The 23,650-nt window shown below is 40.3% G+C and overlaps 1 protein-coding gene across 2 annotated transcripts in view; it reads left to right on the plus strand.

The window, feature by feature from the left end:
* Positions 1-23,650, plus strand: part of LOC125465925 (ran-binding protein 3) — a 92,387-nt gene that overhangs the window by 30,199 nt on the left and 38,538 nt on the right. The window contains exons 4-8 of one of the 2 annotated variants that reach the window (XM_048559931.2): positions 1,237-1,273; positions 1,631-1,720; positions 7,781-7,852; positions 8,162-8,227; positions 19,496-19,588. In XM_048559931.2, the coding sequence (XP_048415888.1) occupies positions 1,237-1,273; positions 1,631-1,720; positions 7,781-7,852; positions 8,162-8,227; positions 19,496-19,588 (358 nt within the window). The remainder of the gene's footprint in view (positions 1-1,236; positions 1,274-1,630; positions 1,721-7,780; positions 7,853-8,161; positions 8,228-19,495; positions 19,589-23,650) is intronic. The other variant, XM_048559932.2, reaches the window with a different exon arrangement.

Genomic DNA, 23,650 nt, shown 5'->3' on the forward strand with positions numbered 1-23,650 from the left:
CAGTGCTTTGGCCTCAACACTTTACTGTGGCAGAGAATTCCACAGGCTTACCATTCTCTAGGTGAAGGAATTTCCTCCTCATCTCTGTCTTAAATAGACTACCCCTTATCCTTCGATTGTGACCCCTGGCCCTGCACACAGTGGTCATTGAAAAAATCCTTCCTGTATCTATCCTGTCTAATCCTGTTAGAATTTTATGGGTTCCTCTGAGAGCTCCCTCATTCTTCAGTATTCTGGTGATTACAGTCCTAACCGATCTAGTCTTTCCCCATGCTTAGACCTGCAATCCCAGGAATCAGCCTAGTAAACCTTCTTTGCACACTCTGAATAAATAGAACATTCTTTCTCAAAAAGGAGACCAAAACTGCACGTGCTACTGCAAGTGTGAGGTTAAAAGTATCCTGTACAGTTGCAGCAAGAATCCATGCTCCTGCATGTGAATTCTCTCATTATGAAGGCCATCATACCATTTGTCTTTTTCCCCGTCTGCTGCACCTTCTTGCTTGCATTCAGTGACTGGTGTATAAGAACACCCAGGACTTGTTGCACCTTTCCTTTTGCACCAGTCTGTCATCATTCAGATAATCTGCCTGCCTGTTTTTGCTACGAAAGTGGATAATCTCAGATTTATGCACATTACACTTCAACTACCACGTTTTTGCCCACTTACGGACCTTTTAAAGAAATACGAAAAATATTATTTGGAAACTGCAGTAAGTTTTAAGTCTTGCCACAAAAGAATAATTATTGCTTCACTGCTAGATCTTTGGCTTTCATACTTAGTCTTAAATGATTGCCTCTTGATTTTCAATTTAGCACAGTGGTTAGCACTGCTGTCTCACAGCACCAGGGACCCAGGTTCGATTCCAGCCTCGGGCAACTGACTGTGTGTCTGTCTATGCATATTTGCACATTCTCCCCGTGTCTGCGTGGGTTTCCTCCAGGTGCTCCAGTTTCCTCCCACAGCCCAAAGATGTGCAGGTTAGGTGGATTGGCCATGCTAAATTGCCCCGAGTGTTCAGGGAGGTGTCAATTAGTTGGGTTATGGGGAATGGGTCTGGGTGGGATGTTCTGAGGTTTGGTGTGGACTTATTGGGCCGAAGGGCCTGTTTCCACACTGTAGGGATTCTGTGATTCTGTGTCAGTGCTATCAAATATTGAATGTGACAGGAAAAGTTTTTTTTTCAACTGTGACAATTGACATAAAGTAACGGGCTTTTATATTTCTTATTTTAGAGGCCAGTAGATGCCTCAAGTCCTGAAGATGCAGAAGGTGGGTGTGATCTGTCAATGAATATTCTGTTATGTACTTGTTTAAGAATCCTCTTATTTATAGGTACGCTGAAACATTGTTGATATTTAGTTGCTAAGATGGAGCTTTTTTTAAATGTGGACTGTTTTGTGAAGTCATTGCTGAGCACTTTCTGGAAAGTGGGCTAAACAGGTACATCTAGGCAATTGTCCTTCACTGGAAATTATTGAGGCCAATTTTGGGGTGTTTGTAGCTTACATGTAAATTTCTGGCTGCAAGATGAAGTATTACAGCTGTTTAAAATAAGTTGCTCTTACAGCTAGGTACTCAGTTCAAACTTTTAAACATCATTATTCTTATGTCATAAATTTACTTCAGATTCTGACAGAGAAGATGGTAACTATCCTCCACCTGTGAAAAGAGAGAGATCATCTTCTTTCACACAGGTGTTCCCACCTTCACAGCCAGGTATGTTCTTTTCCATGTGAGTGAACAAATGCTGAAACGTTGCTTTCTTTTTATCTCTGATTACTAGTTCGTTGAAGTTAAACAAACACATTCTTCGTTAGTTGGACTGCAAGGAATTTTTTGCAGGCCCTTGAGTCTACTTTGGTGTTGTGACATATTTGATTCTTTTAGTAGTTTTTCAAACATTTTGATTTGGAAGATCTGGTTCTCACCTAGTCTGTATTTAATAGCAGCCAGTTTGTGTTTGAGCAAACCTTTGAATCCATGCATATGGTAGATAATGTACTTGTCAAATGAGGGAACATTTGCATCTTGCTGGAAAAGTTTGTTGTGAAATATTGCAATTTCCCTAATTCGTTCACTGTGTACATAACGCCTAGTTTGCTTCCTTTATCAGCTTCTTCCTGAGAAGAAATTTGGCACTAGTATTTATTTCCTGAACTAGCTTCCTGCTCGATTATTACTAATCATTGTTTCTTTGATATAGTTCTGAGGATGTCATCAGTTTCTACACCTTGATGTTGCACCTTCAATACAACAAGATCGTTTTGTTCGATTGTAGCTGTGAATGTCTGTGTAAATAGTGTCACATTACCTAGTGTTTTTTAGCTTGAGAAGTTAGATTTTTTTTAAAAAGTTATTTTTATTTAACATAAGGAAAACTTAGCGAATGAATTCTCCGATAATAAAATGTGAGGCTGGATGAACACAGCGGGCCAAGCAGCATCTCAGGAGCACAAAAGCTGACGTTTCGGGCCTAGACCCTTCATCAGAGAGAGGGATGAGGGGAGGGAACTGGAATAAATAGGGAGAGAGGGGGAGGCGGACCGAAGATGGAGAGAAAAGAAGATAGGTGGAGAGAGTATAGGTGGGGAGGTAGGGAGGGGATAGGTCAGTCCAGGGAAGACGGACAGGTCAAGGAGGTGGGATGAGGTTAGTAGGTAGCTGGGGGTGCGGCTTGGGGTGGGAGGAAGGGATGGGTGAGAGGAAGAACCGGTTAGGGAGGCAGAGACAGGTTAGACTGGTTTTGGGATGCAGTGGGTGGGGGGGGAAGAGCTGGGCTGGTTGTGTGGTGCAGTGGGGGGAGGGGACGAACTGGGCTGGTTTAGGGATGCAGTAGGGGAAGGGGAGATTTTGAAACTGGTGAAGTCCACATTGATACCATATGGCTGCAGGGTTCCCAGGCGGAATATGAGTTGCTGTTCCTGCAACCTTCGGGTGGCATCATTGTGGCAGTGCAGGAGGCCCATGATGGACATGTCATCTAAAGAATGGGAGGGGGAGTGGAAATAGTTTGCGACTGGGAGGTGCAGTTGTTTGTTGCGAACTGAGCGGAGGTGTTCTGCAAAGCGGTCCCCAAGCCTCCGCTTGGTTTCCCCAATGTAGAGGAAGCCGCACCGGGTACAGTGGATGCAGTATACCACATTGGCAGATGTGCAGGTGAACCTCTGCTTGATGTGGAATGTCATCTTGGGGCCTGGGATAGGGGTGAGGGAGGAGGTGTGGGGACAAGTGTAGCATTTCCTGCGGTTGCAGGGGAAGGTGCCGGGTGTGGTGGGGTTGGAGGGCAGTGTGGAGCGAACAAGGGAGTCACGGAGAGAGTGGTCTCTCCGGAAAGCAGACAGGGGAGGGGATGGAAAAATGTCTTGGGTGGTGGGGTCGGATTGTAAATGGCGGAAGCGTCGGAGGATGATGCGTTGTATCCGGAGGTTGGTAGGGTGGTGTGTGAGAACGAGGGGGATCCTCTTAGGGCGGTTGTGGCGGGGGCGGGGTGTGAGGGATGTGTTGCGGGAAATACGGGAGACGCGGTCAAGGGCGTTCTCGATCACTGTGGGGGGAAAGTTGCGGTCCTTAAAGAAGTTGGACATCTGGGATGTGCGGGAGTGGAATGTCTTATCGTGGGAGCAGATGCGGCGGAGGCGGAGGAATTGGGAATAGGGGATGGAATTTTTGCAGGAGGGTGGGTGGGAGGAGGTGTATTCTAGGTAGCTGTGGGAGTCGGTGGGCTTGAAATGGACATCAGTTACAAGCTAGTTGCCTGAGATGGAGACTGAGAGGTCCAGGAAGGTGTGGGATGTGCTGGAGATGGCCCAGGTGAACTTAAGGTTGGGGTGGAAGGTGTTGGTGAAGTGGATGAACTGTTCGAGCTCCTCTGGGGAGCAAGAGGCGGCGCCGATACAGTCATCAATGTACCGGAGGAAGAGGTGGGGTTTGGGGCCTGTGTAGGTGTGGAAGAGGGACTGTTCCACGTAACCTACAAAGAGGCAGGCATAGCTGGGGCCCATGCGGGTGCCCATGGACACCCCCTTAGTCTGTAGGAAGTGGGAGGAGTCAAAAGAGAAGTTGTTGAGTGTGAGGACGAGTTCAGCTAGGCGGATGAGAGTGTCGGTGGAGGGGGCCTGGTCGGGCCTGTGGGACAGGAAGAAGCGGAGGGCCTTGAGGCCATCTCCATGCGGAATGCAGGTGTACAGGGACTGGACGTCCATGGTGAATGAGGTGTTGGGGGCCAGGGAATTGGAAGTCCTGGAGGAGGTGGAGGGCGTGGGTGGTGTCACGGACGTAGGTGGGGAGTTCCTGGACCAAAGGGGAGAAAATGGAGTCCAGATAGGTGGAGATGAGTTCGGTGGGGCAGGAGCAGGCTGAGACGATGGGTCGACCAGGGCATACAGGTTTGTGGATTTTGGGAAGGAGATAGAAACGGGCCGTGCGGGTATGGGGAACAATGAGGTTGGAGGCTGTGGGTGGGAGGTCCCCTGAAGTGATGAGGTCGTGAATGGTGTTGGAGATGATGGTTTGGTGCTCGGGTGTGGGGTCATGATCGAGGAGGCGGTAGGAGGTGGTGTCGGAGAGTTGGCGTCTGGCCTCGGCGATGTAGAGGTCAGTGCGCCATACTACCACTGCGCCACCCTTGTCTGCGGGTTTGATGGTGAGCTTGGGGTTGGAGCGGAGGGCTGCCCGTTCTGCGGGGGAGAGGTTGGAGTAGGTGAGAGGGGTGGAGAGGTTGAGGCGGTTAATGTCTCGACAGCAGTTGGAGATGAAGAGGTCGAGGGAGGGTAGGAGGCCTGGGGGAGGTGTCCAGGAGGAGGACTTGTGTTGGAAGCGGGTGAAGGGGTCAGTGGAAGGAGGGTTAGGTTCCCGGTTGAAGAAGTAGGCATGGAGGCGAAGACGGCGGAAAAACTGCTCTATGTCCAACCGTGACTGGTATTCGTTGATGTGTGGTTGTAGGGAGACAAAGGTGAGCCCCTTGCTAAGGACTGACCGTTCGTCCTCAGTCAGTGGGAGGTCTGGGGGGATGGTGAAGATGCGGCAGGGCTCAGTGTGGCTGTCTCCTCTGGGGTTGCTGGCTGTGGAGGTTGTGGGCGGAGCGATGAGGTCGTCGGCCGTGGGCGGGGTACCGTCGGCGTCGGCCGTGGGCGGGGTACCGTCGGCGTCGACAATGATGCCACCCGAAGGTTGCAGGAATAGCAACTCATATTCCGCCTGGGAACCCTGCAGCCATATGGTATCAATGTGGACTTCACCAGTTTCAAAATCTCCCCTTCCCCTACTGCATCCCTAAACCAGCCCAGTTCGTCCCCTCCCCCCACTGCACCACACAACCAGCCCAGCTCCCCCCCCCCCCCCACCCACTGCATCCCAAAACCAGTCTAACCTGTCTCTGCCTCCCTAACCGGTTCTTCCTCTCACCCATCCCTTCCTCCCACCCCAAGCCGCACCCCCAGCTACCTACTAACCTCATCCCACCTCCTTGACCTGTCCGTCTTCCCTGGACTGACCTATCCCCTCCCTACCTCCCCACCTATACTCTCTCCACCTATCTTCTTTTCTCTCCATCTTCGGTCCGCCTCCCCCTCTCTCCCTATTTATTCCAGTTCCCTCCCCTCATCCCTCTCTCTGATGAAGGGTCTAGGCCCGAAACGTCAGCTTTTGTGCTCCTGAGATGCTGCTTGGCCTGCTGTGTTCATCCAGCCTCACATTTTATTATCTTGGAATTCTCCAGCATCTGCAGTTCCCATTATCTCTGAATGAATTCTTCGCTGGTTTGAAGTGTAAATAGCAGGATATTTACAGAATTGTCAACACACATCCTCTCTAAATTCAAAAGCAGAAACATGTTATGGTCGAATGAGGAGTGGAAGAATAATGGAGTCATTTTACTTCTGTTGCTTGGGGATGAATGTTGACTAGGACATCTGGGAGAGTTCTAGCCTGTTGAGTTAATGGCATGGGTTCTTTTACATCCACCTAAGGCAGCAAACAGGAACTCAGTTTTAGCATCTCATTGGAAAGACAGCACTTTCCGGTATTGCACTGAAGCATCAGCTTGGAATTTGTGCTCAAGGGTCAACTGCGGAACTTAAAACCATAACCTTCTGTCTGATCGAGGAGAGTGCTACCTGCTGAGAAATGCCTGACATTTATAGAATTATAGGAGAAATAGAATATACTCATGTTTCTTGCAATACAGCAGTTATAAAGTGGAGAATTTATATATCCGTTCTTCAATTCTTTAGCTTGTACTTTTGTGAGTAAAATGACAAGGCGTAACTGCGCTCTCAAAAATGTGATGAATTACCAGGTTCAATGCTGCACTCAATTTACTGTTTTTGCCACCATTTAAGCAAGATTATTATTGATTCTGCTAATTTACTTTGAGATTTTCTTTTTGATTGACTATAGACACAACATATGTATGGGACAGAAGGAGACCATTTGGCATGTCTGTGCTGGCTGAAAAAGACTGACCCAAACTAGACTTTTCAGTTCTTGGCGCATAACACTGTCGATTATGCCACTGCAAATATTTAGAAATGTAGCACGCTGACATGGCTTATTGACTATCTCTGGCTGTCTGTTTTCTCTCTCTCTTTCTGTCTGCCACACAGCCCGCATTTTTAAACTTCCTTCTTGTAGCCATCACTTCCGGGTCAAAAGCTGTGAGGTCGTAATGACTATTTTAAAAAATTACTCATTTTATTGATTTTGATTGAAATCTCTGCTTGAAACATTTAATAACACCAAGTGGTTTAAAGTAATTACACATTTTCTTGATTTACTGCTTCTGGGTCACAGACCATCACACTTGCATTTATACTTATGCAACAGCCCACTCTTTATAGGACTGGCACGTTGCCTACTGAATGGGCAGCACTTTTAAGGCAATTAGATGAACTGAGTTAGGACTTCTTTAATTATCTGTGATCTGTGGATTGAGGAACTTGGCAATATCTATATCTTTGAAGTTTGTTTAGAGGATGAGAAGACCACTACCTAAAGTACAGAAAGTTCCACATTTCTTTTTCAACCTTCATCTTTATTTTCTTCAGAACTGGATTCTCAGTTATTGCCACGATCATCATTTACAGTAACTTCTTGTTTTCTAATTGAATCATAAAGTCACTTTAAGATTTGTTTTCAAAGGTACAGTTAGAAGAAAATTTTTGATAAGCAGGCTAATTGAAAATCCAATTTGTTTTTCAACTTTACAAAGGAGATTAAGAATCTCATTATTCTGTTGCATAAACTGTAAGAATTTTATACAACATATTTTAAGTGATATCTTTAACAACCTGCACTTATTAAAGTTTAACCTTTCTGTGTGATAGACATGACCAGTTTAAATTAAAATGAGCTACTTTACCAATTATTCAACAGATCACCTGTTTAGAGTTCCTAGGCCAGATTCTTACCAAAATGAGCGATATCATTACTATTCTAAGATTAAAGTGTATTTTAAAATCACATCCTGAATTAGTCATATTTTAGCCTAATAATGACATTCTAAAATGTGCTAGACAATAAGTGATTACTAGTTCATCCGAAAGCTTCAGTATGTTCCATCATCGTTTGGTGATTTAGACAGCAGTGTACTGCAGGATTAGTATGTTTCCCAGATCAGTAACCACTTTGCCTGAGTTATTGACACTGCAGTCCTTTTCCTTGAGTGTAAAATTCTACTAAGCATTGAAAAGAAGGGTCAATGCTGGTAGTTTGCAAATTCAGGGATTCTTAAAATTGATGTGATCTGTTGATACTCACTGTCGTTTCTTTACCTTCCAGTTCCAAAGAATAATGTCTTTATGCCATTGAGTTTCTGCCAGGCAGCAGCCAGCAACTCTGACTCAGAACCAGGTAAATCCTACATTCAAACAATGGCACTTCCCTTTTTTTGGCTCACTTGTGTGCTTTACTTGTTCCCCTCCGTAAAGCTTTGTGAAGCCTAAAGGTTCAATGCACCAGATGTGGATTTTTATCTACCCTGTGGTGCTGTGCCCTTTGTAGAATGCCAAGTGTACTAGTTCTGCAAAGAAGTGGTTAGGCCTGCATAAATCTAAATGTAAATCTTCCACGTTGCGTGATGAGTAAATTAGCTGTGCAGCTGAGTTTATTTTGATATGCTGCTTTATAACTTGCAAACTTATAGTTTTCTTTTCACTTTAGATGAAAAGAATGTTGGCTTTCGGCTGAAACCTCCAACTCTAATCCATGGCCAGGCTCCCAGTGCTGGTGAGTACTGTTAACTGTTGTCATAAAGAGACCTTTGCAGTCTAATACCTTCCAAGTGCTGTGCCTGAAGTGTTGATTTACTGGGCCAATCCATGACAATGCTGTCTCCACTAGGTACTATGCCAGAAGCAATAATACAATATGTATGCTTGCTTTTGTTACAACACAAAGAGTGTGGAGCACTGTCTTGCCCACCCCCACACACACACACTTCTTTATTCATTCATGGGATGAGGGCGTCGGTGACCAGGCAGCATTTATTGCCCATCCCTAATTGCCCAGAGGGCAGTTAAGAGTCACCCACATTGCTGTGGGTCTGGAGTCCCGTGTAGGCCAGACTAGGTAAGGATAACAGTTACCTTCCCTAAAAGACATTAGTGAACCATATGGGTTTTTCCAAGAATCGGCAATGGCCATTATTAGATGCTTAATTCCAGATATTCATTGAATTCACATTCCACCATCTGCCGTGGCAGGATTCGAACTCCGGTCTCCAGGATATTACCTGGGTCTCTGGATTAACAGTCCTGTGATAATACCTTTAGGTCATTACATTGGAACCACCTGTCCCAGAATAGCACCCCAAACAACAGCCCTGAATAAACTGGTGCCACCCCCTCGAGCTCTGGGTCCCAGTTATTCGGCCTGTTCTGGGCACTGTCGCGAGTAATATTTCCTGTGGCAGCAGAAGACTACCAACCCCATTTTGCGTATTAGTGTATACTTGAGCTTTTATCGTCTCATTCTTCACTGTGTTGAGGGTAGCATGTCGGCATGAATTGAGATTGATTCATGTTAGCTGTCCAGAGTGTAGGCATAAATAGATCTTTTTCAGATTGATGAGATTAACAAGTGTTGGGAGTTTCAACTGTTTCCAATTTATATAAATGATTTATATTTATATAAATGACTTGGATGATGGGATAGAGTGTACAATTGCCCAACTTGCAGATGACACAAAGGTAGTTAGGAAACTAAGTTGTGACAATGACATAAGGATGCTTGGGCTATAGGTTAAGTTCGTGGGCAAAGATCAAGTATAATGTGAGAATATGTGAAATTTTCCATTTTGACAAGAAGACTAAAAGAGAAGCACATGATCTAAATCGTGAGAGAATCATAGAATCCCTACCATGGAGGCAGGCCATTTGTCCCCTTGAGTCCACACCAACCCGTAAGAATATCCCACCCACACCCATATCCTTTCCCTGTAATCCCACATTTACTCTGGCTAATCCACCTGGGCCACATGTCTGTGGACTTGGGATGAAGCCAGAGCACCCAGAGCAAAATTGCACAGACATAGGGAGAATGTGCAAACTCCATGTAGACCATCGCCTGAGGGCAGAATCGAACCCAGGCCCTTGGTGCTGTGAGGCAGCAGGGCTAACTACGGAGCCACCATGTTACCCCCGAAGTGTGTGCCACCTTTAAAAAGGGTCCCCTCCTTCAAGAATCACAAAGTGTTAATATGCAGATACTGCAGCAAGTAATTAGGAAAGCTAATAAAATGTTTTCATTTATTACAAGGGCAATTAAACAAATCCTAAGGAGGTTGTGTTTTAGTTATACAGAACACTGGTGAGACTATGCCTGGGGTATTGTGCACTGAATTGGTCACTTATGTAAAGAAGGATGTAAATGCTTTGGAGGCAGTTCAATGATGATGTTTTGGGTCGGGCAGACTGTCTAATGAGATCAAGCTGGAAGGCTCAGCTTGTATCTGCTGGAGTTTAGCAGAATATGACGTGACATAATTGAAAGGTCTAAGATCCTGAGGGGGGTCATGACTGGGTGGATGTGGAAAAGATGTTGCCACTTCTGGGATATGGTTTAAGGTCCCTAATTTGTTTGATTATGTCAGTGTTCAATATTGCAAATGTATAATGAGAGTTGTGTATTAGGCAAAATGTTTCCAGTGCTGTAGAGTGTTCTCAACAACAGCAAAGACATGCCACTCTACACATCTTTCACAATTGCATGGGATTATTAGCTATATGGAGCTAAGTATTGCACTGATTGCAGCAACATCATGCCTAATGTAAAAACTAGTGAGATTTTTGCCTCAACCAGGCAACTAAAATCGCAATAATTTCTTATAATCTATTTATTTTATATGTTGTGGTTTTCAAACAAATGAAAAAAATCATGATTTTAAAAAAACAAAATCCACTCCAGCTTTAACAAATTTTGGTTAGAACTGTGTCAGAAATCTGAACCTTTATTACGTGTGACTCACACACTGAATTGCTGCAACATGGTAGTTTTGGCTCAGTTCATCAAATTAATATTTTCTTTTCGTGAGAGCTAAAGATGTATTTTGGAGGAGAAATAGCAGTTACAAATTTTACGTATGATCAAAAAAAATAATTGTAGTGGAGTGTGGTGAAGACATACAAAATTACTTTCTTCTGAAGTAATTTGTACTTCAAAATGTTTAGTAGCATGCGTATGGAATGTTTAAAAAAACCTTTTAAGTTAATTGCTCGAATCAGGAACTGCTCTGTTGGTATTTTGAGCTGGAGACCAGTAACCTGTTTCCAACAGTAAATTATTGACCTGATGCACTTTCTAAATATCTCTGAAGTATATTTCTGTGCAAATTATTAGATGCTTAAATTATCAGATATTTTGTGTTCTTTTATGCACACTGTTTGATTTTTATGGAAGCCTATACAATTTAATTAACATACATTAGTACAAATGTTTACAAGCTTGCCCTATTGCTACAAGAGACTGGTGTGCTCAATTAAGTATGCTGCATTCAGCTGTCACCAGGTCTAAATGTCAATTTCGGCTGGTTATCCATGTAAAGTGTTCTGCAGAGACCCGCTACCCATGTGATTGTAGCAAGAATTTGTGCAGACATGGGTCTAGTTGTAATTGTTGGAAGACAAATTAGACTTTTAAACTGTTTAAACATTCGGATGTCTAATACTAGTTAAGTACGAGAAGAAAACTGTTCATGAATGAAACATTTCTGCTTTGGAGAAAATTGTATAATTTTCCATGAGTACATTACCTGAGACTTGCATTTATACTGTTTTGGTTTACTCAATAATCTTCACAGCATAAATTAACTGGTAGTTTAAGGATTTTTTGAGGCTTCTTTATTAGTTGTGTTTTCCCTGAGTTTACAGCACTGAAGTGACATTGAAACAGTATGGAAACAATTATTTAAAAATTAGTATAAGCTGTGAATAATGTTGTATTTTCTCCCTGAGGTGGTGCTACTTAGTTAGTTGTGCTGCTTAAGCAGTATGCATAGCTAACATTAGATGAGAGTGAGAAATTGTACAGTGAGTACTGTTTTTAAAAAAAAGCTTAATATTGTGAGGGTTCTCCTGGCCACTCTTTAGGTACCATTTATTTTTTAGGCAGCAAGTTTCTAAAACTGATATCAATGTTATTATGTTATCTATGCAAGCAGGTTTTTGCAAGATCTAAGTACAGACTTGAATTTTGATTTTAGTTTGTTTCCATGATTTTGTTTTCCACCTGATTTGACTGTTGACATTAAGATTTTGTATCTTAATTTGTAAAGGAAACCTAGTTGCAAAGAGTACAATGTTGCTGTAATTAATACAATGGTATTATTGAATTTGAACAAAGAAACCTTATTTGGGACGTTAGGACATAGGATGTTACAGTACAGAAATGAGTGGTTCATTCTAAGAACTCTGCATTTCTTTTTTCGTGAACTGCTAGTTTAATTTTCCTCACCTTACCACTGCTAATATTTAATTTTTATTTACACAGGTATTCAATCTCTATTAAATTAATTGTACATGGTTTGTGGCAAAATTTATGTTCTAATTTCCCTCGGTGTAAAAACCATTGCTTTGAACTACATTAAAACCATAAAATAAAGGAGCAGAATTAGGCCATTCGGCCCATTGAGTCTGCTGTGCCATTCGATCATGGCTGATGTGTTTCTTAGCTCTAATCTCTTCCCCTCACCTCATAACCTATCATCCCATTACAAATCAAGAGCTGATCCACCTCTGTCTTAAAGACAGTAAAATGACTTGGCCTCAACAGCCTTCTATGGTAATGAGCTCCACAGATTAACCACCCTCTGGTTGGAGAAATGCCTCTTCATCTCAGTTCTAAAGTATCATTCTTTCGCTCTGAGACTGTGCCCTCAAGTCCTCATCTCTCTGTGACTGGAAACATCTTCTCCACATCCACTCTATCCAGGCCTGTCCGTATTCTTTAAGTTTCAGTGCGGTTCCGCTCCTCCTTTTAAACTTCATTGAGAACAGAACCAGAATCCTCTTACACAAGCCCAACGCTCCCAGGATCACATTTACAGACCTCCGCTGGGCGCCCTGCAGGCCAGCAGATCCTTCCTTCGATACAAGGCCCAGAATAGCATCTCCAAGTCCTTCTGCAGCCTCTCCACTTCCTTAATGCAATCTATGCTGCCTCCTGTCTTTGAGTTATCTGCAAATATTGCAACAATATCCTCAGTTCCTTTGACCAGGTTGTTAATGTATAACTTGAACAGTTATCGTCCTGTCACACCCTTGGCACTGGCTGCCGTCCTGGAAAAAAAACCTCTTTATCCTTTTCTCTGCCATTGGTCAATCAACCAATCCTCTGTCTGTTCCAGTGCCTGGCCCTGAGCACCGTGATTTCTTACCTTATTTAGCAGACTTCTGAGTGGCACCTTTATCTAATTTGTTTGTTGCCTCAAATAGTTTTGCCAAATTGTCAGGCACGACTTCCCTTTGACAAAGCCGTGCTGACTCAGCCCTGTTTTACCATGTACTTCCAAGTACTTTGTAATCTAATCCTTAATAACGGGCTTTAAAGTCTTACCAATGACCAAGGTCAGGCTAACTGCTTATAATTTTCCACTTTCTCCCTCCCTCCTCCTTTGAACAGGAATGTTACAATTTAATTACTTTTGTAGTTTTAACAGATTTGTGCCTCTTATTACTAATTTTCTACTTATTTGACCTCATCATACCCTTCATAATTTTGAAGTCACAGGTAGATTCACATTATTAGGCTTTTCTCACTAGCCAACTTTTTGATATTCTGTCTAAATTGACTAGAATACTGTAATGATCGTTTTACGCCTGAGGTACTGTATTGGAAATTTTGAGGTCCAGCAGTGGCCCCCATCTCTTTTTTTTGGAACATTAAAATATGGGGAGTAGAAGCCAGTTGTCTCCTGCGTGGATGAACCATTTAAATTAAATTTGCTTGTGGACTGTAAATCTGTTCCAGTATTTTGGTGAGAGTATTGACAGACAGTTTCTAAAGTGTAATTTTTCAGTAGCATATTTTTCAAGCTGTCTGAGAACAACAATCATGTTGGTCTACCGTGTTGACAGATCAGCTTCTTTGTGGACCGGTGTTTCTGATGTGCATAGAACTCGATAGAATTTACAACATGGAAGTAGGCCATTTTCTCCAACCATTTTAATATTGATTTTTAACTCTCCACACAAGCAATAGTATTAAACCCATGTGTTAGTTCTGTTGCTATATATTTTCATTCTTCTTTCTTTTAGCCATCTGTCCTCGAATTTTGACATGGTTTCTGTTATGATGATGAACTCTAGTGCATTACTGTACAACCTCGTCAACTATGAACTCTGAATTTACTACTTATAGTTTATCATGTATTTGTCGGAATAGTAACAGCCTTTGATAATTTTCTACCTCAACAAATCATTTATTTTTTTTCTTGTATCTTAACAGTACTAGCTACAAGCTTGCACATCTTTGTTTTTCCACAAACAAACTACATTACAGTAAATTTTCACAGTATCCTCTACATAACTATGTTGTGTTGCATGTGTATGAATGCCCCTTTATGTTCTGTACATCATTTTCTTACTGTGGAGTTCAAAGCATTCAATAATCATATTTAACTTTGTAAAACTGGAGTTTGCCAGCCAAAGAACATTTATAGTGATACTTCATTGCAGTGTAGAATGTAATATGATGCAAACAATACATAATTGAAGGAAGAAATGTTAATGTAGAATAGTTGTTTTGTAGTAGAGAGCTTGAGTATTCTGTTTTTTTTAAAAAAGACAGATTTTATCAAAGCATTTCATCTTGTATTCATCAGAACAGTTTGCAAGAAATATTCAATAAGGGGACAACAACATTACATTGCATGAGAGCAGAGTGTTAATTTGTTGGCAAGTGGAGTTTGATTGGTAGAGACCTTGAGAATGTACCAGTTAGATGATGGCTCACAGTTATGCCGAAGAGCCTTGTTCACATTTTAAACCAGGCAGGCTGACTCTGATCAAAGCATTGCTGTGACATATCAACCAGAGAATGGCTGTCACCTATTTTATTGAGTTGAAACTCTGTGTGTATACATGTTCTTTCTGTCTGCAAAGAACAGGGCCCTGTGTGTTAATGTAAGTAGCTTCTATTACACACAAGTGCACCATGTGCCATATTTATGGACTCAGAACAAAATTTAACATAATATAAACTTCAGCATTTCAGCTGAATCTTTTATAACTGTTCACCTTTCGTTCAACATCGTTCGTTTATATAATCAATTAAAATTGTCAGCATTTTCCATTTCAACAAGGTATTACTGATTAATTTGTATATCTTTTAACAGCATTTTACTTTAGCATAATTAACAGTAATGGGAAGTGAATATTTGGAAAGGATAGATTGGTATTAAAGTGGTATACTTAAAATTTATATTTTGTAATTTTGTTTTATATGTAGGAACTGTCCTGGTTAGTGATTTATAAGCCTGTAATTTACCTATTCTATTTGCATTTATTTTGATTGGGTATAACTAGATCATAAGAGTTCCTCTGAGAAAATATTTTAATTTCTTTACTTTTCATGCATTTCGAAGAATCCATTTTCTAGAAATCCTAATTCATCAAACCAAGTGTCTACAGTGTTGGTCAAAGACATCTGAAGGTTTTGTAAATGTCTTCGTCTGGTCCATTTAGATCAATAGCCTGTGTTTTGATACTGGTGCTGCTAAGTGTACTGCTTTTCACCAAACGGATGGAAAACGAACTTGTTGGGCTGCTGTGTCATTTCCTTTGTATAAGTGCTCTCAGATTTATTGTAGAACAAGTACACATGGGCTAATCTCCCCCGTGGTGGTTAGTTTCGACCAGTTCTGCCCAGCAAAAGTAAAATAACCTAGATTAGTTCCTAGCAGAATGTAATCTATTTTAATAGATGTTTATCTTTCATCTCCTCTGTTCTTTCTTCAAAACCTACTGTTGGATTGTAATTTTCAGACGGATAAATATTAGTTTAAAAATGATTTTGTTTGAGACTCTCAGTTAGGCCATAGTTTTACTTCTGCAGGTGGATTTTCAAATTATTGTTGTGTTACAGTTCAGCTTGTAAAAATTGGGAAATGAATTTTTATGTAAGCAGTTTTTCTCCCAAAGCTAACTTCGCTATGATTCAATTTCTTTGATACATTTAAATTTTGTGAGATAGTCTATCGAACTGTTCAGACACAATTTTCCTGTAAAACAGTGTAAAATTTGAACTAATTTACATGTTCTGTTGAAACACATGCTTCATCAATTTTGTAGAATAGTCCTCCAATTGACATTGGTGATGGAAAAATTCTAAAGTATCTCCCAGACTCTGACCACCACTTGAAATTCATTGGCATGAAAGTGCCTAGGAAGCATAATGAACAAAACTCTGATGACCAGCTAGTCAGTTCTGCAGGAGTAGATTGTTGTTGTGTGTTGAGACCTTGGAGAGCATCTAATGCAACTGACTCTAAAGGAATTGCCCAGAAAAATTGAAATTTTCTTGGAGCCATTGCTATGCGTCTGGAATCCTTTAGAAAAGATCTCCAGTGTCAGATTTCAGAGGATTCTGACTCATTTATGCTAAGTAGTTACAGAGGAAAGGTTGTAGCATTAAAAACCCATTCTAACTTTATATCGGGCTCCTGATGCACCGCTGCCCACTAGTTCCCACTCCAGCCTTACCAGACTTGTAACACAACCCCTGCACCTCACTAACTTCCCCAAGACCCCACTTGATCCCATCTCTTCTTCACAAAGCCACCCAGGCCCAGTACACTGTCTCCACACACCCCCAACCTGACAACCACTTTGTGTGACCCCGCCTATCCAAAGTCCCCATCTACATACCTGACACCTTCCTGACTCCCTACCTGAGTGCCGCACCTACATCCCTTATCCAACTGCCAACTAATCCCTCTCACCTCCATGTCTCTGTACTTTGCCTTACATGTTTAACTTTTCTCAAAAGCTGTGAACTGGCTGCGGGATATTTAACCGAGAGTATAACACAAGCACTGTTGAAAAAAGTGGTGCAGGCCAAAGAGGTTTCCATGCTGATAAACTCTGCAGGCTACAAACATTCTGAATTGGCTTCTGCCATGTTGTAACTGGCTTCTGTACGGGGAATTTGAGTGCAGAATCAATCAAAAAACAATTGTGTCTCATGGTTGTGTACAGAGTTTTTGTCTATGGTTGGAAGATCAGGACTGTGTTAATTTGTCCTTTGATGATTATTTGCAGAATCCAGGAAAAAGGCTTAAAAAAGAGAATAATCTTTGTAGGAAGATGTGTAAGACGTGTGAAACCATCAGGATAAAGCAAAATGAGAAGTCTCAATCTCTTGTCACAAGTAAAATAGTTACTTTCCTCTGTGACTACTTTAATATTACTGTAAGATGATCTTAAGTTTGTGAGAGGGAGGGAATCCTACTAGTAAGCTTTTCCATAGATAATTATTTAACCTTAAGGACACGTGGACCTGATCCACAACCATAGTCAACTGGAATACCATTTCATTGATATATAAATGGCTAGCAAAAGTTCTTCTTGAAAATAGTTAATTTTAAAAAAACTCAACTTGGGGTTAGTTACAGGGGGGAGGACGAAGTCCACAAAGCCTGCTTCAACTAAAGTAAGAAATGGAATTAATAATGTATTAGATGTATTTAATCCAAGTATCATTGTGATATACTAACGAAAATGTATTTCTCTACTTACCTTGAAATCTTCAAAAATTATTATTTGAAGTATAGCTTCAACAGGTATCAAACCAGCTGTAATTTCTGTCCCTTGGAATCTGTTATACATTTGTTGCCCTGAGTTGCTTTCTACTTCCTTGAGATGTTTGAATTTTCTACTTAAGTACTCTAAATTTGTTAATTAACCATGCTAAATAATTTCTTGCTTCAGTATCCTTTCATCATTCTAAAGACCTATTTCATGTCTCTTCTACTATTTTAACTTACAACAATGGAAAATAAGTTTTTGACTTGAATCTTTCTCTATTTAATTGCCTTGATCGTAGAATCATTCCAGCCATTATTAAAAAGATCTCATTTAAACAATTTTTATGCTGTATTTGTAATTGTCGTTCAAAGAGCAGTTAATTCAAAACTGACTTCACGGTGGACCTGTACAGTAGAACGCCCAAACATCTAGCCCAGTGCCGTTCAGACTCACTATAGTAACTGATTTTGTTTATTGACGACTACCTCATAATAGACACCTGCGTCAAGTATGATTAATGACAACACAAAATCTTTATATGTTTAGACTATGCCAATGGAGGGCCAATTATTTGTTATTTTTGGGGTCTTGGTAAGCAAAGGAGTTGATTAGTAAGTTAATTAATTGGACTCATTGTCACTGAAAGGAAATTTTCCACAGAATGGAACAATGAGTTTATTCACATGAGAGTTGAAGTGGACTTCAGAACTTGATTTAAAGTAGAATTAAATAAATATTCGAACAGGAAAAATGTGGAAGGACACAAACAAGATTAGATAAGGTAAATCCTCTTGGAGTACTGTATTAACACAAGCATTGTTGAACAAAATGAACTTGATCTGCTGTAATTTCTATCAAACTGTGTTGAGAATGACTAGATCTAAGTTCTTTGCAGACCATTATAAAAATTAGCTTCATCTTTAAAATGTTAAGTACTGTATTGCGGTGTGTACTTGTTTTTTTTTGTGGGGGGGGGGGGGGGGGGGAGGGGGGGGCCAGGCGCGGTGGTGGTGCGCAAAGCACCAAAGTATTAAATCCAAGATATGGCTAAAGTAGTTCAGATGTTGCTCCATGCAACTTAGATACACGTAGATTTGTGTAGGATTTCAGTGACCAGATCAAAAAAGAATGTGAAGTCTGTGTCTTTGTGGAAAGAATTTCATGTTGCTTTATTATGTTAACTGTCATTGCACTATTAATATGTTTATTTTATGTAATCTACCAAGTCCATTCATACTGAATATTAACTCCAATTGAAATGCTTAAAAAGGACAATTGTAATAGGGAATTAGACACTGTTGTTCACGCACTGTCACAAATGGAATTGGAATGCTACTACTTCAAATGAACACCTTTAAAAAGGTGCAACGCTGCATCTTTTGAAGAGAACCATGAGAGATTTTGAAGTCCAGTAGAAAGGATGGCTGCAAAGTATAATATTCATACATTCAGAAATTGAAGTACGCTCTCAACCTTCACTATGTTCTGTTGCAGTGTGTTGCACAGTTTTTGTTTGTAATGGTAATTCCTTCAGCAGAAAATAAATATGATGAAACTGTATTATAGAGGTAAGTATTTGGAGCATTGTACATTCCCAGACCAATAGATCAGACTGCAGACATTGTTCACATATGCAGCCTTATTCCGTATCTCTACTTGGTCATATGACCATTTACTTTGTGATGACTTACAATGGTGAATCACTTTGCAGTTACCACAGACCAGTTGCACCTTTTTGTGTCATTTTGACAATGGAGGAGCAGGGAATCTTTAATATTGCAGATACTAGAGGGTTAAGTCTTAAGTTTCTGACCTCCTAGTATGATAGCAATAACTGCTTGCTCTTTTCCGTTAGGCACCTTTTTGGTATTAAACTGATATGCTGATGTTTAAACATCTTTCTAATCAGCATAAAATATTGTTGCTCAAACTCCTGTGTTAAGCTTGCTGCTACTTACAACTGTCATTTCCTTGTGGAAATGCACCTGGCTAAACGTTGTGTAGATTGGCAAGAAATGCTTTTCTGCTAGTAAAATTCATCACTTTGTGATGTGTTTTTAATATCTCTGCAAGTTACACACTTTCCCTAGTTTTCATTTTAGCAACACAATCTTCACCAAAACGCTGCTGAACAGGATGTGTGACTGTTTTGGAGCACTTATCCTTAACACTAGAATTGCAGCTTTATTCAAAGCAGCATGCTTGAATCTCAACAAAGCTGAGGTGATGTAAAATCAGTTGTTTGGTCTTGCAGGTCTTCCTAGTCAGAAGTCCAAGGAGCAGCAGCGGAGCGTCCTACGTCCAGCTGTCCTGCAGCCACCCCAGCCGAAGTCCTTTACACAAAACGGTAACTGGTTGGAACTGCAATTCCTGTTTCTACTGTATAATCTCTCAGAGAACTTGTTGCTGGTCTGCATATGCTGTTAAAGTTGCATTCCCTATACAATTTTCACCTAATTTTAGATGTAATCCTCAAAATCTAAATTCAAATTCTGAAATATTTTCTTCCTTATAAACAATTTTTTAGATTGGCGTTTGCATTGAACCTTTGTAAACTGTAGGGATTGGCTCGCTCTGAAACGTTGCTCGTTCCCTATTCCAGCTAAATCAGCAGGGAACCATCTTCCAAATTCTCGTCCATTTTGTGCTACTTACTTCCTCTTCCCTTTCTTTTCTTTTCCCACACCCGTCTTCCAGCATCTACAACTATCTTGGCCCTCCTTAGTATGACTGATTTTGATGTAAGCATCTGTGAACATACTTTTACAACTAAGATAAGGATCATTTTTGTGAATCTTCCTGTTTAAATTGTAGGGGAATGTACCTTTAATCTTCACTTTCACAAAGACTGTTCATCTGGTCGACTTAACAGTGACACATTTTAAACAGCACTTTGGGGAACCCGTACCCCTCATAAAGTCAAGATGCAGACCTAAACTGCTGGAGAGTCTACATGAAACATCATAAAAGAAATTTCATTTATATTGTGCCTAGGAGCAAAGGCTACATTCAATGAGCCAATTGTCATTGAACATGAGGGAAATATTGGATCATATAAAAACAACATGAAGTGCAGGGCTTTGAATAATCATCACAATACGCACAGGGCCAAATGTCTGGATTGTGCTGCAGTTCGTTGAACCATGGACACTTATACCCTCTTTGAGGGCTAGTGATGCATCGTTTTCATCTGACTGCAAGTTCTGTATGAAATACTTGCTTCTCTCAAATTTATGTAAGGTGCTCCCATCCACTACTACATCCCCTTCGCCATAGTACCACATTCTGCACTTAAATGACCCTTATGCTTGGGATTCACAGTAGGAGCAAAGACAGCTGTTGTTCTTGCTTTTGCAGCTGTAATTGATGGAGCAGACTGTACCCCTGCAGAGATTGAAAAAGAAGAAAATCAACAATAAGAAGGAAAGAGGATAAATGAAATGGATAGATAACACTTCTTATTTTCTTAAGAAAAAGAAGAATGTAAAGAATTATATCAAGAGAAATTAGTAGAATTAAAGATAAAGCAGGATCCAAAAGAGAAAGTAGAAATGAGAAAAATAAAAGAATTAATGAAATTGGGGAAGAAATGAGAAAATGTAGAGGGAATAACAATGCTCAAATAAATGGAAAGTGAAGAATGAAGAGAGGAATTTTGAGAGCGTTTCAGGCCATGCTATGGCCTCTTCAAAATTTCAGAATGCTGTCAGGCTTTCCACACTCACCGTCTCTGGCGAAGCATTTCTACTAATCCTGTTCACTGATTGTGAAAATGTTACAGTAGGAGTTGTATATTGTAGAAATCCAGAATAGTTTTCTTAAAAAAAGTTCACATGGTAGTGTGTTGATCTGGAATTGACAGACAATTCGTGGCGTAGATCGTTGCTGATTGTTATTAACTTACCTTCTGGTTTGTGGCAAAGCTTCCATTGTTTTAATGTTTATCAGTCTTTACGGATAGCTGGAAATTTCAAACGATTATTTTACCTTGCTGCCACATGTGTACTTCTCCACTGGGTGGACTGATGTACAGGTATTTATATTTGCAAAATTGAATCTAAATCTTAGTAGATGTATGGCTCATTTTCTTCAATTGTCAGTCCATATTTTGGGATGTATTGAGACTTATATGCATGATTGTGCTACTGGGAATAGGATTGTGTGTAATGCAAGTTTAGTGGTATAGGAATCTTAATCCTTCGCCAACAACTATATATGTTGGCGTTTGTATAGTAAGATGTTTATCTTATGCCATATTTCATATGCAAGATAATTTACATTGACCTTTTGTGCAGTTTATTGCATAGTTGTGTGGTGAATTGTAGTGAGAAGAGCGTAGCCCCTGAACCTTTGGTTAAATGGAGATGCTTAAAAGCTTAAGTCACACTCTTTTTGGAACATTATTTACGCAATTTTTGTCATTGATGGACATGAAGCCAAATGAGCTGATTGGCCTATTTTTGTGTGATGCATTGAAGAATCATTTGTTTAAAAAAAATTATCCTGGTCCAGTGAAGCTGCAGCATGTCCAACCATCCAGTTCTTATTCGCATCCATTCAAGAGTTGGCCCTGACTCTTCTATACAGTGCTCTTCTCCCAGTTCATGCATTAAATTTCCTTCTGCATGTATTCCAAAACTATAGAAAGTTTCTTTTGCTGAAGTGCCATTAAACATTTTTGTGTTAGCTTCTTGGCTACAAGTGTTAGTGTGAGCAAAAATGGAGTGTACTTGTGTGAAATTTGTATTCCCAAGTTGATATAACATTCAGTGTGAAAACCCTTTTCTCCCCCAGTGCATTTAGCCATGTTTGCAGTTTTGGCAAACTTAACGACTTAAATCAAAACCAGTAAATGTTAAAACTTTTCAGAGTTATGGGGAAAACACAGGAGAATGACACTGAATCATAACACTGATTCAGAGAGCTGGTTGCGGACATGATGGGCTGAACCGTTTTCCGCGCCATACCAATTCTGTGATTCTCTGAATTAGTGTTGCCGTATTTGTCTGCTTTTTATTCAGCGGATTGAGTTGCAAGTTTCTGCACTGTCAGGTATATGTGTTTATAGATAGTTTTGCAATACTCTTGTATAGCAGCTCACATTGCTACAGACTAAACAAAATGTACCCTGTATTTTTTTTTGGAATTTTATGTAATTAAGATGTTGGTGAACTCTTGTAGAAGTAGAGTGGGCGGTATTACTATTCAAGAGGAATTTACAGAATTGGTACATTAAATATCGCATAATTAGCTCCTTGAATAACAATGATTCAGAGCTTCACTTTGGAGACATACATATCAATTAAGATTGTTAATATTATGGAAGGGACAGAATTTTGATGAAACTATGTTTGGATTTCCATGTCATGATTTGCTAATAGACTGTCAAGAAAGTAAAAAGGGAGAGAGAAAGGAAAATTTGGTTATATAATATCTCTCACGATCTTGATACTCCAAAGACTTAGAATCAATGAAGTATTTTTGGTGTGTAGCCCCTGGTATAGGAAACTACAGCACAGAACGAGGTCATTCACCTTGTTTTATCTCTGCAGGCCCTTCATTAGAAAATGAAAAAATAATCCCACTGTTTGAGTATTCCTCTGCTTCCACATTTTTCTTGAACTGTACCTTAACCATTACTTCTGGTAACATCAAAAGCGGAAGATATTTTAAGAGGGAAATCTGAAATATAAACAGAAAATGCTGGAAATATTCATTAGGTCTAACAGTGTCTGTGGAAATAGACACAGAGAGAATGTTTCAGGTCTGTGATTTTTTTTTTCATCAGTTCCAATGAAAGGCCACAGATTTAAAGTAACTTTTTCTCTCTTGCTGTCTGATATGCTGAATATTTGCTCCTGAGAAAATATTCCATGTCTTCTCAATTCTCTGTATAGGAATCATCTAGTCCAAATGAATATCTTAAGATTTGTGTTAAGAAAAGTTTGTTATTCCACCTCTTTCAAGAGTGTATATGTGTTTTCTCACCACCATCTCTATTAGCTGTTGGTCATATAATTTGATACTTCCTTTAAATTGATGGAAAAATGTAAGCAGGGTCATTGATATCTCAACAATGCTCATTACCTCCTTTTGTACACATCAAACACATTCTTTAAAGGTGTGAGTGTCTCCCATACTCCTTAAAATCAGCTGCCTTCCCTAAGAATCTTCTCTTGTTCATTATTTGCTTTAGAACAGGAATTTTTTACTTTTAATTTCCAAATCTCCCTTGAAGTATAGGCATTTAGTTGCAAATTCAGTGATTTATCTTGGCTCTAGAGGATGTTTAATATTATTGATGCTTTAAATTATTTTAAACACCTGTAATATGTACTATATTATTCAATTCTTTCATCAGTCAACCACAAATATATTTAGTTGCATGAATCAGAACTTAGTCCTAAAA

Source organism: Stegostoma tigrinum, chromosome 30 (assembly GCF_030684315.1).
Source record: "Stegostoma tigrinum isolate sSteTig4 chromosome 30, sSteTig4.hap1, whole genome shotgun sequence".
In the NCBI taxonomy this organism is placed as follows: domain Eukaryota; kingdom Metazoa; phylum Chordata; class Chondrichthyes; order Orectolobiformes; family Stegostomatidae; genus Stegostoma; species Stegostoma tigrinum.